Source organism: Chlamydotis macqueenii, chromosome 2 (genome assembly GCF_036417535.1).
Source record: "Chlamydotis macqueenii isolate bChlMac1 chromosome 2, bChlMac1.mat, whole genome shotgun sequence".
Taxonomy (NCBI): Eukaryota; Metazoa; Chordata; class Aves; order Otidiformes; family Otididae; genus Chlamydotis; species Chlamydotis macqueenii.
The window spans coordinates 41,164,502-41,178,126 of record NC_141557.1 but is presented as its reverse complement, the minus strand read 5'-3'; the positions used below and the strand labels follow the sequence as shown (position 1 = coordinate 41,178,126).

Genomic DNA, 13,625 nt, shown 5'->3' with positions numbered 1-13,625 from the left:
CCCATCTTCAGTGAAGAAAATTGGAAAAATAAAATCTATTAGAATATACTTACAGGAAAATAAAAACACAGTCAACATCCATCACATGCAAACTAGGGGACTTCTTAGCAGGCAAGCGTACCAGCCTGCATGGCAGCCCACCTGCTTCTGCCATCTCTGGTCAGTACATCACAACGTGATTTGCATAGACAACACTTTTACAGGTCCATATAATTTCCTTAATTCTGTTGAAGCTGTTGCAAACCAAGCGCACGTTACTGATCTGGTGTGAACCTCAGCTCTCTCAGCCATCTGCTAATAAGCCACAACTGCTACAGGCAGGTGAAAGTTGGATAGAAATGCGACAAACACATCTACAAGGACTCTTCACTACCAGCCTTGGAGCAAGAAACCATGCTTCAAATCCCATCACAACAGGTACACACACATGGAAATTTCTTCTTTTTACGGTGTGTATTCTCAGGTATAGAAAGGAATAGACACTGCCAGAAAAGTAAGACTCAACAATTTTAGTTTAATAATAATAATGAACAAACTGTAGTTGCTATGGACTGGTTATTGGCCAAAGACCCTGAAAAGAGAGGCCAAGGTCAGCAGGCATGAAGGCTGCTACATCTATATTAAGAAATGCTCTTGGGGAGAGTCATGGGCACTATGGCTTGCTGACGTATGATGGGAAAGTCCACATCTACCTTAGTTAACTCTTTTAGCCTCTGAAGCAGGATGGCAGCATCCAAACCGACCACAGTAGATGGACACGTGCAGGAGAAGCGCTGGTTGGTACAGCCAGAACCCTCCCAGGTACGCAGCATGGCAAAGCAGTGCCCCAAAACGTAGGTGGTTGCTGATGCGCTATACTTTAAGAGTCTGATGATGCTGTTCTTTTTTGAGACAGACTCCACTGATGGTGCTGGGAATTTTGCAGGAAAAGGGAGTGGAAGATTTAAGCCAAACAATTATATGTCGCCATTTGACAGCTCATGCAAAATAAGAGAGTAGTTTCCAGTTCCTGTTTCCACAAGACATTAGCCTTTGTGCCCACAAATAACTGGAGCAGTGTGGTTAGCGCAGTTAGAAAATAATTTTAGATGATCTCTGCACTTTTCTAGCACTGGCATCACTGTCAGAAACAAATTAAAATGATTTGTAAAAACAATTATTCTTGCAGCTTAAGATGAACCTCTGGTCTACGACTGAGGGCAACAGGCAGGAGGAGAGGAAGATCAGCTGTGGAGGTACAGGCTATATCCCCCTAGACACCTCCGCTCTGTCTCTGTCTCTCTTCCAGAAGCCCAATGCAGGGGAGCAGCAAAGGTATAATCCACAACTTGGGCCCAAAGCACTGGAAATCAAATACGGCATTCAAATACACACTATTTTAATTATCTGTCATGGTTGGCAATTAATTTTTTTTTCTTCATTTAATGTCATTCACACAACCCAGAAAAGATATTTTAAATATATGGTAACACAAATTTTTTGTTCCTGATCCCCTCTATTTCATAATTTTTACTTGCTCTCAGTGGACTTCCAGTAAATATACACTTCCCCATCCTTAAAAAAATTGAAATAAATTGAGTATTTGGTGAAAGTTTTATCTTTCAAACAAGGATAAAAATTAACTAACAACTTACTGAAATGCAGATACCAGCTTTCCAAGCATACCTTGCTTTCCTTTATTTTGGTTATTTCAAAAACTAAAATATCAAAGACAGCACTAGGACAATCAGGTCTCCTCTGACAGTATGAAACATATAAAAACTCCAGGTTTTCGTTACCACATTTAAATCAGTTGCAATTCTTTTAGCGTCTTTCTGCATACGGCACTGCTTTCTGCAAACGAACAGCTCTGAACCTTGCTACACTGCAAAGGGTTTAAGATCAGATGATATGAATAGTATGTAGAAATGTATCTCAAAATACATTTTTCACCTTTTAAAAAAAATATTGTTGATTTAGCTGAAACTAGGAGCAATTTTCCACGGTTTGGGGAATTTTTCATAGCTGTGCATGAACGACAGCACGCATCTCTGCTGCTGGCACTGCCACTTACTAAAATACAGCTTAAACGGAGACAAATACAGCCTGATCATTCAAGCTGATCTATATTTTTCCTTCAACTGATAGAAGCTTTTACAATTGCATTGTTGCAACCGATATTACTTATTTCCCTGACACGAATCATACTGTGCACGTATTTTCAGCTTTACATTTCCTACTTTTTGTTTCAGTTGTAGGTGATTAAAACATGTCAGGAAAACAAAGCCAAATAAATACAAGGAGCATTAATTAGCTGGTTTTATGAAGTTTGCTTTTATTTTTTAGTGTTAGGTAACTGAGAAAATTTGATGTCTGGTTCCTTAATTCTCAGTAAAGGGGCATAAATATAGGCTTAAATATAATTACATTATAGCTAGAAGCCAATGTGTACAAGAATAGTGTATCAAGAAGAACTGCTGTGTAAGATCCCTCTACAATCCCAGAACTGCCTAAGTACATGCAAATCTGTCCTCACATGATGTAAGAAGCATTAGTAAGACAAAAAGGCATCTGTCCCGAAGGACACTGTTCCATAAAGGGAACTCTGCTATGACAATCCCTAAAATATTTTAGGCCACTCATCAACATTTCTTGCAGACCAAAGCATAATCTCCTTGCCATCGAAGTTCAAATAATTAAATAAAAACAAAACCAGTCCCACCCTCTGTCAGTAGCATTTAGTAAATCCTCCGTTGACTGATGCTGATCCCAGATTCATGTCCCGCAATGGGGGAACCACAACCCTCTCAGTGTCCAGAGGGACGTAACCGTAGGGGACATCATGGAAAAAAATAACACAGCTGTGCTTTGAGCACCTAACCCAATGGTTCGTGGGGACAGGCTGCTCTGGAGGGTGACTCACAGTAGGTCTGGTTTAGATGCTCTGAATCAGCCATCAGAGGAGCTCCTCTCTCTCCACTGACTGCAGAGAGAGCGCCATCTTCAAAGTCAGGCAACTAATTCTGGGCCTCGAGTGGTAGGACTGCCTCCCACCACATCTGTAAGCAATTAAGATAAAGCTGTAACAAAATGACAGCTTTTCTCCCAAGCTAAACATCCACGTGGATCAGCAAATCTGGACAATGCAAAACCTGTTTCACTTTCTCTCTTTTTTATCTTTTCTTCTATGTGTATCTCATCTTTTTTGTGGGAGTCAGTCCTACAAAATTATACACCTACATTTCAAGGTTTATATCAACGTCTATTTTCCATACTGCTTAAAGTCTTTGCAATTAAAAATATATATATATAGTTGAGTCAGGAAGGTGTCAAACAGAGACATACTTTCATAGCTGAAGACCTTTGAAAATATATTACATGTGGCTAGCCTTTTAATTTAATGATCCCACATCAGATGTGATTGTATATGAAAACTCTGGTCAAAGGAAAGCTCTTGTTTTATGATAAAAGTCGACCTGGGATTACTTGGTATTGAAGTACATTCTTCTACATTTTTGTCCATTACCATCAACAACAGGCAGAGAGGGACCTTGATCATTCAGACAAAACTGCTGGACCGTAAACCTACCCTCTTATATGCTGTGCCGTCTTGCCTTCTGAAACTGCTCTAGGCATCTTTGCTGCCCACCAAATCCAAGCCAGGAATCCGGGCAGGATTGCTAGCAGAGGAATGCCGCCTTTTAAGCGCCGAGAACAAGGAACAAGGCTTTCAGAGACAGCAGAAGCTGCCAGAACACCAGCTTCTCCTCCTTGCCCACACAACGATGGCATTGTGTGGGGAATCCAGCCCACTGCACTCAGTCTCCCAGCTACAACGACGAGTCAAGTCAGGACCAAAGAGCTGAGCTTTCGGTGACAGCCAGCCCTATAACCACTTGTACCAGCTGGATAAATCCAAGTTGCTCATTTTGTATGGAATTTGTTTGCATGTGATCTAGCAACACCCAGAGACCGGGGGGAGGGAAGATTTCAGAAGTCTTTAACCGAGGTCATGAAACACATCAGTAGATTCCAAAACCCACCTCTGAAATGCCACACAGTTTACAAAATGGAAAAGTTGAAATAAGTTGAATATTGCCACTGTACTGTATTTTACACATAAAAAGATGGACTGGCTCTGGAAATTTTCTTGTAAAATACAACTGCACTGTGAAGACCAGTTTAGTTTTGAGATTACATACACAAAGCCACTGACAGGCTATGTTGCATATAAGCTTTTTGCAGCATAATACCCAGAAAAAAAAAAACATAAAGTAAAAATTATTTTTTAAAAACTAGTTTAAAATACAAAAAAAAAAATCCTGACTTCTGAATTCAACTGACCAAACTGAGAAAAAGGTCAGGATATCAACCTTCTGAAAGCTCCCAAATTTGGAAGGCAAGAAGTCAGCTGATCTAAATCTATAATCACAAATAAAATTTTCAGGATGAATATACTAAAATTAGAAAACAAGATAGCTTAAAATTATTTAGACAGCTCCTAAGTTTTCATTGTTTTGCGTACATATATATTATGAAATATTCCAGCCCATAAAAATCTTAAAAGTCTAGTATATCAAAACAAGACAAAACAGTCTTTCTAGCAGGGCACAGTACTGAAGACTCTGGTAATGACTAAAACAGAAGGACTACTTAAAAAAGGGGTGGTTAGAATATCGAGAAAGTGTTTGACAAGGGAGGTTAGGAGGTTGTTCCCAGTTACTTGAGAGAATAAGGTCCAAGGATGACAGCAACTGGGAAAAGGGGAAGGAAGGAGAGGAGAAGGGACCAAGTGGAGATCCAACCACCACATGAGAAAACCACAGCAATGGTCTGAAAAAGAAGGCAGCTGAAGGCATATTCTGGAGGAAAAAGGACAACGCATTGTGTGAATTGCAATGCTGCAGATCAGAAATCATAGAATCATAGAATGGTTAGGGTTGGAAGGGACCTTCAAGGGTCATCTAGTCCAACCCCCCTGCAAGGAGCAGGGACATCCCCAACTAGATCAGGTTGCTCAGAGCCTCATCCAGCCTGGCCTTGAACGTTTCCAGAGATGGGGCCTCCACCACCTTTCTGGGCAACCTGTTCCAGTGTTCTATAACTCGCATCGTAAAAAAATTTTTCCTAATTTCTAATCTAAATCTACCCCCCTCTATTTTAAAACCATTACCCCTCGTCCTATTGCAACAGGCCCTACTAAACAGCCTTTCCCCATCTTTCTTGTAGGCCCCCTTGAGGTACTGGAAGACCGCTATCAGGTCTCCCCGGAGCCTCCTCTTCTCCATGATGTCATCATGGCATGATCTCTGAAAAATGATGTCATCATGGCATGATGTCTGAAAAACTGCACGCCATGTCATTACAGTTGACGATGTCACAAAGAGAGAGGATGGAAAGGTCTGTCTTCATGAATTCTGTGTCCGAGGTAGCAGTGAGGCGAGCAAGGGCACACCAGGGAAAGACAGCTGGGGAGAAAGTCAGAGATGGGAGTAAACTTTGGAAATCATCCATGGGTGGGTGACAATTTAGGGAAGATAAAATTTCCAGTGCAGCGGTTCCCAAATCAAGCATCACAATGTCATGATCACCATCCACAGCTCTCCAAGGGCTTGTGGCTGGACGGGTCTCCATCAAGAACACACCCTTTATGAGCAGAATATTTCCATAACCACACCCACTGGTCTACCATAAAACAGGTCATTTGCTGATGCTTTTGAGACAGAAAACCAAAGAACTGAACCTCAGAGAAAAACATCAGAAAGTGGATAAAGAGCCATTTAAGGACAAATTGAATAAACAGCAAGCAAAGTCGGAGGAGAATCTAAAGAGCCCTGAAAGCCAGGAAAAAGAAAACCTGCTGAATGAAATGTAGTCATCAACCCAAAACCTGGAGCTGTCCCTTTGCACTAGATGGAGACTGCTAATGATCACTGTGATGGTAGCTTCACTGGAGCTCAAAGTAGAAAGCCAAAGGAGAAAGAGAGAGAACTACAAGACAACCAAGGGAGAGTGAGCATGGAAAAACAAAATGAACAGGGCTCTAACTGGATAAATACAATGAGAAGAGTTTTCCATTTGTGTTTCCCTTGAGAAAGTCTTTTACTGCCAGGAATTCAAAGGGAAAGGTAAACGAGTCAGAAGGGAAAAAGGAAAAGACTTGAGAAAAGCACCTCAGAGCAGAGGGAGGTGCAACGTAGGAGGAAAAAGGAGTGAACTTAAGGTTTAACATCACAGAACAGAGACTGCAAACCAGGTGAGAGGAGAAATGGTGGAAATAGTAGTGAAGAAAGAGAAAATGGCAACAAGGTCAGAGGAAAATAGGAAAAAAGAAGAATTAGTATGTGATTTGACTGATATTTTAGTCTAGCTCCTCGTGGCATGAGCTTTGTGTAACCGAGCTGTCCGTAAGTGAGGTTGCCTCTCCCCATCCCACCAGCTTGTGAACATTGGTGTCACTGGTCAGTTTCAGTGAATCTTGAAGAAAATAAAGTTCTTTGAAGTTGCATGGAGATGTGTTCAGATAAAGGAGAAATAAATTTGTGTTTCCTAACTAGACGAAAGGCTGTAACATGAATTCTTCCTTATTATTGCTGTCCAGTTCACTAGAGAATCAGCATGAAACGCCAGCTCCATATCCAGCAGAAGCCTTCAGTGAAACATAGGCTCTCTATGGGTTAACCAAAGGAAAGGCAGAGATCCACAGGAGATAAGGCTTCTCCAGTAGCAATGCTCAATGCTCAGTGCTTATTTAAACTTGCAAAGCAACCGGCTACATTTTTGCATGAAGAAGGCTGGAGACAAACTGAAGCAAGAAGAACGGATGGTGGGAACCAAGGGTGAAGGTAGACTTGAGTACAGGCAGGAGCCTGGACGGTTAGAAATAAGAAGTACTAGGAGGCAGCTTTCTTACAGTACAGGACTAAGAAACAAATGTATGAAAGCAAAGGTAGAGCAAAGCTGAGGAAAAATAAACCAAACAGTCCAAAAGGGCTCAAGAAAAACAGGGTAACAGTCTTCAGAGAAAAGAGTAGAAACTGGCAATGTAGAGGTTTCTGAGGCTGTCTCTGGTGGTGTGGTCACATACTGCTGTCATCCAGCACACCACTTCTGCAGACCCGAAAGCTCAAGCAGCTTTCAACAGCAAATGTGGTACAGGATTGTCCACCAAAGGGACCGCTGGTTAACTCAGTGGTCTCATCATGTTCTTTGCCAGTTTCTGGCACTCACTAAGGAAGCTAATTCAATCAGTAGAAGACATTCATAAAATCCTAGTCCAACCTGTTGAAGAGCTAGCACCAACTAAACCAAATCTTACCACTCTCAAGCAGCCAAGTTACTGCTTTGGAATCTTGTTATTTCTCACAGACTGACAGGTTTCATATGTAACTAATTTTTTTTTCATTCCTTCTTTTAACAGCAGCTATTGCTAAGTGCTGAATTACACCATCTTGCAAATTAGCAAATAAGTGAACATTGTTGTTTGTTGTTGTTGAATGATGGCTAACACATTACAAGGTGGATTTTTTCATGTATTTTGACAAGTGTGGTTTTGCTTTTATTATTTATGAAAATGCTTTGCAGTATGCCAATAAAAGCCCTGTAGTTTATTTCTGCATATTTTTCAAAAATAATGAAGTCTTAGGGAGATGTGACCTTTCTGCCACAGTCTGAAATTACGTCTGTACTTAGAAAGAATGTGTGGGTGAGCAAACGACACCACCATTTGTGTGTTAGCATCCGAGTATGATGAGATTTCCTATTTTATGACATTAGCTACAGTATATTCTTACCACTGTTCTTTCTAACAGACACCTAAATTTCAATAGTTTGGGAGCATCTAAAAAAAAAAAATAAATACAGACATGATATTCAAGGAAAACCTCAATACCAGAAAGAGATTCTAAAACTGAGGTGAGCTGAAATATTTACTTTGAATACTTCAGTATCTACGGTTATAAAATAGGGGAGAAAGCAGATTCTTATCCCATAGTTTCCTGCCTAATGATGCAACCCAGGACTATGATATTTTACATCTCTACAAAAGGCCAGTAGCATGGAAGAAGTTGCAGGCTCACAGGATAAAGTAAAAATACACAACTGCACAGTACCTGAAAAATATTCTAATGTTTCATACAGATAAAACAGAAAAATATATATTATTAATTTATTATAGTAACTTTATTTCTGTGCATGTAGTGCATGTGACATTTTCATCATGCATTCATATCTTCACTGTACGAAGCACTACATAGGTCTTTTGTTTAATCATTGAAAAATAACATTGTGTTAGGGTATCATAACAAATAAAATCAACTATGAGAGCAACTGTCCTATCTTTTCTTTAACATTTTTTGCACCGTCTTCCTTGCACGCATACCATTGACTGTATGCACCCCTCTAATTATAGCCATGCACACACGCTTTAGCTGACATTGCTTCTCTGACGTGTATCTAGTCTTCAGACATTCTCTACTCTAGAATGGCATACTGAATTACTGCATCCTATGGATAGTCAATTCGTGCTCTGACAATCGCAGCACTGGAAAGGAGCTAACAGATGTGCCAGCACTCTGGTCTGCCAGATTAAATTCTGTGAATACCAACCTGCTAATCCTCAAACTCCCAATTTGATTTGAGATTAGTTAGATAGATAGAGACTATGCCAAAAATTTCCAGATGATCAGATCCTGTTCCCAAATTCCACTCCCTGGATACACAGAGGTAGCAGCACACAGAAAAAGGCCAAAAGCAGGCAATGGCCGTGTGACTTCTCAGGGTATAATTGACCTACAGATAGACAGTGAAGAGTCTCAATGTGTTTTCACTTTATTCTTTGATTACGTCTGCATCTATGATCACATTCTCATGTTAGTCAATGCCTACAGAGTCCCTGGAAGATATACTTTGGCAGAAGATATCAAAATAAATAATTCCAGGCACGATGGTCATTTACTTAGCTTTACTCATGAAGCAAAATTAATTCACACAAGAAACGTACAGGCATCTTTGGAGACAATCAAGTCACACCAAACTGCATTGTTTTGCCTCTCTCTAAAATGAAATGCTATCCTATGAAAAGAAAGGGAGATGACACTCACCTTACATCCCTCACAAGCGCTGACACCATAGTGATATCCGGATGACTTGTCTTGGCAGACAAAACAGGGCTTGTAAACACGAGGAGGTGGAAGCGGTGAAGGAGGGCTCGGAACAAGTTCCTCAGAACTGGTGCTCTGAGTTTCAACTGCTACAAAAGAAAAAAGAAATACAATTGAATGATTCAGGAATGAATTTTAAATAACTGATTATTTGCTGTATTATGACTATCAAACTGACACATATCTTTCTTTGTATAATAAACATGCATTTGTCTTTCCCAGCAAAATTTAAAGGGAACTAAAGTAAGGCAAGTAATGACAGGACTACATGCTATAGCCTCAGAAGTATATTTTAAAGTACCCGAACATTCTTCATGATCTAGTTACTCAACACCACAAAAGCTTCAGCTCACTTCAGATATGGGGCTTGAATCTCCTCCCAGGCTCCAAAAAAGGACAACCATGGGCTCATGTTCTGGTTTTAGTCTATTGAATCACGTGGATCCATGTCTGCATATGGGACATCAGCCTTCAAAGGGCAACTATGGCATGCACCCTTCCAACTGGTACCTAGCCTTGGGAGAGCTTTTATCTCTTGCCTTTTTCTACAAAAGGTAACACCTCCAACGTGCAATTCTGCCACAGCAAGATAGCGGTATGCATCAGGACATATGTAAAGAGAAAAATGACTAAGTATAAGACCTGAAGTGAAAATTACCAGAAGAAGTAATAGGGGTTTTTTTGTATCATCTGTTAAACTAGCACAACTATCAACACTTCCTTACCTACCTTAGGATTCGTAACATCAGGCAATCTCTCTAAGAAAGAGCTACTTACACATTATGACCCCCACATCCCCTTATTGCCTTAATATTTCTAGATGGTCATTTGTTTTGAACCTGCTGAAAAGCCAGTTATCCCTTTCAGGGAAAGGACGTGCAAGCTCTACGATGCGAGATAAGACATGCGAACTACATCTTTCCAAAACATCTGCGTTAGTTTTCTGTGATATGCTGTCATCATTCCTCACATTTATTGTAGATGTGCAATCCATTTTCATGTTTCTCCTAGCAGCATTCTGCTGCTTCCCAGATAAATCCCTCTAACTTTTCAGCAGATATACAGAAATGACAGGATCTGTGAACTCAGATCTATCCAGAAATATTAGGTACTATCAGGAGAGCTAAATCTCAAGAGTACTAACAGCAGGTCCTAAAGAATATTACTGAATGGAAAATTTTAGACAAGATTTACTGTACATGATATTTTTCAGATTACAGAGATGATACATTTGTATTAAAGTCATGATTCATTGTCAACTCGTGTTCTGCAGAATTCACTGAGGGCACCAGGAAGCATGATGCAACTTCTGATTACTTGTGAGAGAAGAGTCCCTTTCTGCCATTTTTACTTGGGTTAAGCTACTATTAACTTTAAGGATGGACATTTCTTGAGAAGAAAATAAATGCTAGTGTGAAGTATTAAAGGCTCTGATTCTAAGCAAAGAAATATCTTTCCAACAGGAACAATTTATTTCTATATCTAACAATAATGAGGCCGTGAAAAACCAGAAAAGTAAAATAATGTGGCTCCATAAATGGTGACATTAAGACAATGTCCAGAACTGTACTTCATCTTTTTCAGCATTAAATACACTGAACTTTGGCAAACCAAAAATCTACAGGTTCCTACTGCACCAAGAAAATGTTAATGAAGTTTTTTCTTAATGAAAACACAGAGAATGATCATGGCTCTTCACCAGTAATTTTTGGTATTTAAGAGAGATAGAGAGCACTCTGTTATAGATCTCTGCACAGCCACCCTGCTTGAATCAATAATCTATTAGTACTTTTAAATTAAAGTTAGATTCATCAAACGCCCTTGAGAGGCCTCAAGCATTCTGAGCCTTATTTCATGCTCGTACGTGAATTATGGTGGCTTCCAATCAGTCTATGGAATGACAAAATTTTAGCTTTAAAACTCTAATACCAGCAGACAATGTGTTTCATATTAGCTCATTCAACTCTTCCAGTCCACCTAAAAGGCGTTTTTTAGGCTCCCCAAGGGAAAACAAGGTTGTGTCATTCAATAAAACAACTGCACTCCTGCAATCCTTCTGTGATTTCAGTTGGGGGAAAGCAGTCTTTGAGGAATAATACTGATACACTTCTGCTTTTTTTATTATTTCATCCTAAACAAGCACCGGCACCCAATAGTAGTGTTCAAACCACGAACCATATGTCTGTCAGGGGCCGGCCAAGCACCAGGAACTTGTGATACCCAGAAGAGATTAAGCAGCCAGCTCAGTTCATAAATACACAACATAGTCAGCAACTGAAGAGTTGAAAGTGCTGCTAAAGGTTTTTTTTTTCCTGAACAATTTGAAAAGGTATATGAGAAGGAAAGAGCCAACGTAAACCAGAAGATCCTCCCTAAAACACCCATATATATATATATATATATATGTGCACCCCTAAAAAGGCTTAATCTATTCAACATAATACTTGCATCAGCTGAACAACTGTCTAGAGGGTTTTTCTTTTTTTTTGTAAGAAAACCCAGTTTGGGAACATTCACTTTTGATCACAGGCAAGACTTACAGCTTTTTGGAGAAGGCTTGAACTCAAGTCACACGTGCTCCACTCTTACTCTGGCTTCTGACTTACTATTCCTTCCTTGGATTTAGCCTTTTAAACTCTTTATTTGAAAATGTATGTGCTGCCAGCATGGGAGTGCAGAAATCCAGTGCGGGCATCTGTAGCAATCCATGCTCAGCAGATATAAAGTGTTATTTCTGCAGCATGTCGGTGGCTACCAGATGCAGGACAGCAGAACTCGCTTTTTTCTATGCATGTCTGCACATGCAAGGCAGAAAAAAGAAAGGATGGTGGGTGGACAGTTGGCATTTCCAGAAAAGGTATTTTTTAAGCAGTCTTACAATTTTAGGAAGGATTCAAAGGAAAAAAAAAAAAAAAAAGGCAACTTCTCTCCATGCCCTGCTGCCTTGTCCTGCGGGATGTGACACTTGGGGGTCCCTACTCACCTGAGAAAACAGAGCCTCAACAGTCACCCAACACCTGAATGCAGCTTAAGCACACAGGGACTCTCAAACAATCGGTCACTTCACAATTCCTAAGATGTCTGAAATATTTCTAAAGGTTAGATAAAACAGCAGATAAGATCTTTAAAAGCACAGCACGCTTGGAGAGAGCTAATTTACTGCCAGCTAAACCATGCTGACAGATGGAGGAGGAGGCATTGTACTTTGTGACCAACTAGAAGCAGGCAGGCACGATGAAATGCCTCGCGTTTCACCAGAAACTTGGATTATTAAGCTTGTATGTTAATGCACACTTTGGACAGTTGAGTCTTAAAAGAATAAGAAGTTGTAAAGCAAATGGCATTTCCTGGATAGCCTCAAGGGAATTTTGAATACTGAGCTCAGGGTCCCTGGTGGGAAGCAGCAATTTCAGCTAATTAGGGTGAATAGCAAAGTGTTGCATTTGGTCAAAACATTCTGTTAACCCTCATTTTTGTTGGCACCAACAAGAGTCTGGATTTTTTTGTCTCTCTCTCTCTTTTTTTTTTTTTTTGTGAATTCGCTGCAGGAGTGCAAGGCACACAGCTCACATACATTAGGCAGAAAGTCAAAGGAAACGCCAAAGTTCAACTAAAGTACAAGTAATTAGAACCAGATTCTCTGCTGCTTGTATGTGTGCATTTGATTGTAGAAGTTATTTATAAGCCTCCAAACATTTGAAAAAATAACTATATACTGTAGATCATTTAATTTTTATGTCTCGTCTGGAAAAAAAAAAGTCTGCTTTTAATCATCTTCCAGGAAAGAGCCAGGAACTGGGAAAGTGGGTCTCAATTGTTTCAATACAAATTTCTCTCTTTCATGTGCCACATAAAACTATACTATAAAATTAAATCCAAAATATCATTGACTCAGCCCCCCCATCCAATTTTTTTTTAATAAAAAACTTCTTTGATTTTGTCATGCTTAAATAGTTTGCATTGTTACAAGGGTGGGGTTTTTTTTCTTCTTTTTTAAACTGTTGTTTGGAAGACAGACAAGGGGAGGAGGAAAAAAAAAAAGAGTGAGAGAGAAAGAAAACATTATCGTGGAGACTTGCCAGCCTTGACTTAGTAACCTGGCCATGACCCTCCAGCGAGTGTGTGTTTGACCCGGTCACACATGACTCTGGCTGCGGACCGTTGCTGGGTTATAAGTCCCAGATATTTTTACCATATATACAACAGGTGGGGATCAGAGACAACAGAAAGAGGAAAACAAAGTCTTCCCTTGTGGAAGGACTCCCATTTTCTCCCTTGCAAAGGCAAAACACCACAAAGCAAAGAAGCGGTGCTACTGTTTCACGTATTGGTGTGCTGGATCGTGGTTTTATCCACGGGGCTGAGGAGGGCATGGAGGCGGAGTGGACCGAGGGCGGGAGAATGGAGGAAAAAGCTCAGGGGAAGCCATCTGCAAATGTTAATCAACACAGAACGAATTACCACAATCAAAAATGTCTCCTCATA

General features: G+C 40.1%; 1 protein-coding gene across 3 annotated transcripts in view; it reads right to left on the bottom strand.

Annotated features, from left to right (window-relative positions):
• Positions 1–13,625, bottom strand: part of RARB (retinoic acid receptor beta) — a 323,548-nt gene that overhangs the window by 60,182 nt on the left and 249,741 nt on the right. For 2 of the 3 annotated variants that reach the window (XM_086742686.1, XM_010121458.2), the window contains one exon: positions 9,081–9,229. In XM_086742686.1, coding sequence (XP_086598812.1) covers positions 9,081–9,229 — 149 coding nt within the window. The remainder of the gene's footprint in view (positions 1–9,080; positions 9,230–13,625) is intronic. The other variant, XM_086742687.1, reaches the window with a different exon arrangement.